This window comes from Oratosquilla oratoria, chromosome 37 (genome assembly GCF_046742065.1).
Source record: "Oratosquilla oratoria isolate Oo_2021 chromosome 37, ASM4674206v1, whole genome shotgun sequence".
Taxonomy (NCBI): domain Eukaryota; kingdom Metazoa; phylum Arthropoda; class Malacostraca; order Stomatopoda; family Squillidae; genus Oratosquilla; species Oratosquilla oratoria.
In genome coordinates, this window is record NC_134813.1 from 5,019,917 (window position 1) to 5,026,178 (window position 6,262).

The 6,262-nt window shown below is 36.0% G+C and overlaps 1 protein-coding gene across 1 annotated transcript; it reads left to right on the forward strand.

The window, feature by feature from the left end:
* Positions 1-219: 219 nt before the first annotated feature.
* LOC143019325 (uncharacterized) lies at positions 220-1,182 on the forward strand. Its single transcript, XM_076174964.1, has one exon. It carries the CDS (start codon positions 220-222, stop codon positions 1,180-1,182), a length of 963 nt encoding a protein of 320 aa, XP_076031079.1.
* Positions 1,183-6,262: the final 5,080 nt, after the last annotated feature.

Genomic DNA, 6,262 nt, shown 5'->3' on the forward strand with positions numbered 1-6,262 from the left:
AGTGATAAACGGTCTATATGCATGAAAACCTTCTTCAGCTACGCGCGTCGTAACGCGGGGGTAAGCGCGTTACGCGGGGGTGCCTTTGCTTATATTGCTTCCTGTTACACAACACCGGACATCACTTGTTTTCTCCTACATGAGAGGAGAAAGGGTTACAATTTCCTAGTGTGACGTGTCTGATAGTTTTCTAGCCACGAAGCTAGACCAGGGTGAAAGATGGCATCTTCAAACAAGATTGGGCCGTTTAACCCTGAAGAACTCCCTTTTGATGTCTACTTGGCTTTGTTTGAAGCCCATGTAGCCACACAGGATATAAATGATGCTGGCAAGAAGAAGAAGAATCAGTTATTTGTGTCCATAGGCACCAAAATGTTTGGAATTTTAGCGAATTTGACGGCACCAGATATGCCAACTACAAAGACATATGATGAGCTGATAGAATTAATGAAAAACCATTTCATTACAAAGCCATCCTATCACCGAAGCTTGTGTTCGTTTCAACAAAGGCGTAAAGTTAAAAAAGAAACTGTGAAAGAGCTATATGCAGACTTGAAGAGACTGGTAAAGGATTGCAACTTCGGCACCATGTTTGATGCCAGGCTGAGAGACCAATTGTTTATGGCAGTGGACCATGAACCCTATTTCAAATATCTACTTGCTGAAGACCTGAAACTAGAAGCATTAACATCTTCAACACTCCTAGAACGCATTCTGTTGCTTGAAAAAGCTCACATGGGGGAAGGAGAGACAGGTAATCCCAGTTCATCAGGTACAGTACAAAAAGTGCATAGCAAGACTGTGTCAAAGTGCAAGCATTGTGGTTTCCTGCATCCAAGTTCTGCTTGTAGGTTTAAAGACTCGGAATGCCACTATTGTGGTCGACAGGGTCATTTAGAAAAAAATTGTAGATTTATGCAAAAGGATGCATACAAGCAAAATAGCTCTAAAAGTTTTAAGAATAAAAACGTCAAATCAGTTTCTGAACAGGAACCAGAGCATGAAGAACACCAGTGTAGTGATAATAATGTTGTTGATAAAAGCATGTTGCTGAAAGTTTCTTGTAATTGTCTAAAATCTGTTAAACCAGAAATGTACAATTTTGTGTTAAATGATCAATCTATACCTTTAGAGATAGATTCTGGTTCATGTGTTTCACTGATAGGTGAAAATTGGATATAAGTACTAAATGTTAAAATGACTCCATCTTCCAAAGAATTGACTGCTTATGGAGGTCATCAAATAAAGGTAAAAGGTCAAGTTGATCTTGTTACTGATTCACACTGTAATGACTTATGTGGGAGAGATTTAATGAGCAAAGTAGGCATAAAGATAACTGGTTTAGATGAAGCTTTGAAAGTGAATTCAGTAAATGACATGGATGTTTCTGATAATTCTAAACAACTTTTGGATAGTTATAAAGTTAATGACAATTTACCTATTAAAGGAGTTGAGGCTAGAATATATGTGAAAAAAGATGCTACTCCTAAATTCATCAAAGCAAGGCTAGTGCCCTTAGCACACAAAGAGTTAGTTGATATTGCCATACAGGAGCTTGTAGAAAATAAAGTCATAGAACCTGTAGCTTATAGTGATTGGGCTTCACCCATTGTACCCGTCTTGAAAGATTCAGGAAAAATGAGAATTTGTGCTGATTTTAAGCATTTGAATGGTCAAATTAATATTGAGAAATACCCACTACCCAAGCTTGATGAAATGTTGGCTACAGTTGGAGGTAATAAGGTGTTCTGTAAGCTTGACTTGTGTAATGCATATTTGCAAATGAAGGTTTCTGAAGGAGACCAGAAATACCTTGTTATCTCAACTGAAAGGGGATTGTTTAAATACAAAAGACTACCTTTTGGACTGGCATCAGCGCCGGGAATTTTTCAAAGGTACATATCACAGTTATTAAGTGATATTGATGGTTTAATTGTTTATTTAGATGACATCCTTATATGCGCCAAGTCGAGAGAAGACCAAAGTGATAAAGTTAAGCTTGTTTTGAATAAATTGGCTGAAGCTAATGTTCAGTTGAATCTGGGAAAATGTGAGTTTAATAAAACTGTCATTGATTTCCTTGGTTATGTAATTTCTGGAGAAGGCTTATCTCCATCACCAAATAAGGTTAAAGCTATTCGGGATGCTCCTGTACCAGAAAACTTGCATGAGCTACAGTCATTTCTTGGATTAGTCACCTACTATAGTAGATTTATCCCTAAGTTTTCTGAAATTTTGTCACCACTCTATGATTTAACAAAAAACAATGTCAAGTTTGTATGGTCAAACCAGTGCCAAGTAGCTTATGATGTAATTAAAGAAGCTTTATGTAAATCTAATGTCTTATCATGATTTACAGGAATGTCAAAATTGATTCTAGAATGTGCTTATCCAGTAGGTGTAGGGTGTGTATTGATACAGGTTGAAAATAATGTTGAAAAACTTATTGCATTTGCTAGTAAAAAACTTACTTCTGCTGAGAAAAATTACTCACAGACGGACCGAGAAGGGCTAGCATTAGTGTTTGGTGTCATTAAGTTTCAATACTATCTATTAGGTAGGAATTTTGAGTTGAGAACGGATCATGAACCACTGCTTGGATTATTTGGAAAAAACAAAGCAATTCCAATAAATTCAAATGCAAGATTAATCCGGTGGTCTGTTCTGTTGTCACAATATATCTATGATCTTGTTCATAAAAGTGGTAAAACCAATGTGGTTGCTGATGCTTTGAGTAGGTTACCTATTGATGATTGTATCAATTCAGGTACACCACCAGAATATGTGAAACTTATAGAACATTTCAATGCTTTTAACTTTTCTTTTGAAGTTGTACAGAAAATGACAAAAGCAGACCCTGTACTGAATAAATTAATTTCTCAGGTAAAATTTGGATGGACTAACAACTCGGATGTTTGTAGAGAATATTCTCATGTTAAAAATGATTTATCAATTCTTAAGTGTGTTGTTCTATTTAAAAATAGAGTTGTTCCATCTGCCTTAAGAGCTAAAGTGTTAGAGCTACTGCATTCCAGTCATAATGGAATTGTGGCAATGAAAGCTGAAGCCAGAGAAAACATTTGGTGGCCCAGGCTTTCTGATGATATTGAAGAGCTTGCAAAGAGTTGTAATGAATGTAGTGTTAGAAATAATCAAGTTTCTTCTAGCAAATTGATGTGGAATTTTGCTAGTAAGCCTTGGAGTAGGATTCACATTGGACTAATAGAAAATAAGTATTTTTTGATCATAGTAGATTCTTATTCTAAGTTTATTGATGTTCAATATACTTCAAGCATGACAAGTGCTAATACTATGGAATTGTTAAGAAAAAGCTTTGCTAATTTTGGTATTCCTGATGTCATTGTTTCGGATAATGCTGCTTATTTTGTTTCTGCTGATATCAAAGAGTTTTATGAAAGGAATGGAATAAAACTGATCAATCCAGCTCCCTTTCACCCAGCATCTAATGGATTAGCAGAGAGATATGTTAAAAGTTTTAAACAGGGAATGCTAAAATATCACAGTGGATCAATTAACACAAGAGTTAGTAGGTTTCTGTATAACAATAGGAGAACCATTCATTCAGGTACAAAAGAAAGCCCTGCAGAAATGATGTTTCACTGAAAATTTAAATCTCCTCTGGACATATGTAAAACGACTAAAACAAAGGAGGAAGAAAGTGTGCTAGTTAACAAGAAGAATGCTCTTGATCGTGTAGAAAGCAGATTTGAAGTTGGGCAAGCAGTTTTTGAAAAAAAAAAAAAAAAAAAACACTATTCTAGAGGTGACCCTTGGTTACCAGGCATTATTATTGAGGTTACAGGTGTCAGAAACTATGTTGTAAAAGTGTTAACCGAAAGTGGAGATTTAATTTGGCGTAGACATTGTGATCAATTGAAAGCTAGGTATAATACTGTTGAAAATGGAAAATCACCAGTTTCTGCATCTTCTCTGTTTAATTATCAAGTTGAAAATTCACTTATTAAACCAACTATTAGCAGTAATGTTGGAAACAAGGAAATTGTAAATGACTGTGTTGGCAGTGATACCATTTTGCAACCTGCAGGTGCCACTGAAGTACTTCATAATCATAACATTGACAAATCTGTTAATGAACCTTGTGTTCCTACTGAGCCTCTATTGAGATCAAATAGGTCAGTGAAACCTAGTAAAAGGTTAATAGAAACCATGTAACATTTTATTTTGTGTAAACCCATCAAAAATAAGAGGGAAGGAATATGTAGTGTGTTCACATTAAAGAAATGATTAGGTTAATGGCGACATGCGCCTTCTGTTTCTGTTTTGTTCAATGTTGAATTCGCGCGCTTCCCGGAGCGCCATAATGTAAACAGAGTGTGAAATACACACAGTGCCGGAAGCCTATGTTTCCTTCAACCCTTCCGTGTAACCATGGAGACCAGAGAAACTAATTGGCACCTAAGGAAAAGCCAATACATAACAGGAGATCTAGTCATGATCAAACTATATTCACCCTATAATAAACTTTCACCCAGGTACTCAGGTCCATATAGGGTAATTGATTCTGCAGGTGGAAATGAATATAAGCTCATACATTTAGAAAATAGGGAAGAATTGATAGGCCATTTAGATGATATGAAGAAAGTTGGGTTGTAGATCTATGAAGATGACTGTTGTGATACCCTATGTATCAATTTTAATGAACCAGAAGAGTATAGGGAATATATTAATAATATATTTTGCGAATTGAATATTAATCTTGATGAATTTTACAGATAGTATTGATCTGATCATTTGTATGTACTTGGGATGGGAAATGTAAACTACTGGAACTTGGTGTCAGACCGAGACATGAAGACCATGGATCTGCTGTGGGTAGACTTGGAACCTTAAGGGCAGTTCACCTAAGTATTGATTAATTTTTGAAGCATTAAGTGTGTTTCTTAAAAAAAAAAAAAAAAAAAAAGTTAATTAACAAAAATAATTGAAATGCCATTTGCAAGGTTGGTTAGCTTCTTATATATATATGATGATTCCCAACTATATACTAGCGAGCCCTGTAAGAGGGTAGTAGATATCATCGGTCGGGACGACCAAGGGTAGCTGCCGATCCCTGTGAGAGGCCGGTAGATAGAGGTAGACATTTAGGTAGATCGAGGGGTAGATGAAACGATGTGTAAATTTCATCCAGTTGTTATGAAACAATGGCCGACTGCAAGTTGCTAAGTTGCATATTCTAGATTACCGTCTTGTATTTGTAAACATTGGTTGGAGTGGCGATCAAAGGTGCTGATGTGACTAAATGTAAACACAGAGCTCGTTCTGCTTGCGACAAATTGCTTGCGTAAACAATATTGCTTGAGACAGTATAACAGTCTTTCTGATTGGAGAAAAGGGTGGAGGAGGAGAAAAATTATTGGTGCATGGAGGTAAAGTCACGCCCTAAAAGGGTGGCACTTATTTGTAACGTTCAAAGTTATTGGATGAATTAAATCGTGACGTCATAGCAGACTTGGGTTGGTGGGTGTAAGAGGATCCCAGGTGGGAGTTCCTTGGTGTAGCTTGAATAACCAAGTGTTATTTATTAGGAAGAAAAGAGAAAAGAAAAATACGTTTAATTCCCCCTCGAACTGATTAATGGAACTGGACTAAAGATTAAGTTAAGGAAGAGGCATGGGGCCTACAGATGAATAAGTGGACTTACTGAAAGTGTTAGTAGCAACGAAGCAAACAGTGAGTATAAAATGATATACAAAGAAGTAGCTCTGCTAAGGAAAGCCAATGAGGAGAATAATAGGGAAATAGATAACTTAAAAAAGGAATCGAATAAATTAAAGTGAGAAAATGAAAGGTTGAAAAGTGAAGATATTAATATAAGTGAGGCATTAAAAAAGGAGATAAATATGAAATACAAGCAGTGACTGAAAAAGTGGAAAAAATGGAAGAAAATGACTTAAAGGAAATAAAGAAACAGTGGAAAGTAGAACAGGAATGTAAAAAATTATCCTCTAAAGAAACAGTGGAGCAAGAGGCCAATGAGAATGCCAAGGAAACGGTGATCCAAGTGATTAAAGAGAAAAGCAACTTAGGGACACAGTGGATAAAAAAGATGCATTGAAATCTATGGCATTAAAGAGAAGCATGATGTTCCTAAATATCAGAGGGAAAATGAGGAGAAAGAGATCGTTAAGGAAATTCTGAAAGAATTACAAGCGGAAGAACAAGGTTTAGATAGGGAAATTGAGGAGACTTATAGAATACGTACATACTCTAAAGAAAAACA

Excerpts from the sequence above, each read along its gene's own strand:
- LOC143019325 (XM_076174964.1), top strand. The coding sequence starts at position 220 with ATGGCATCTTCAAACAAGATTGGGCCGTTTAACCCTGAAGAACTCCCT.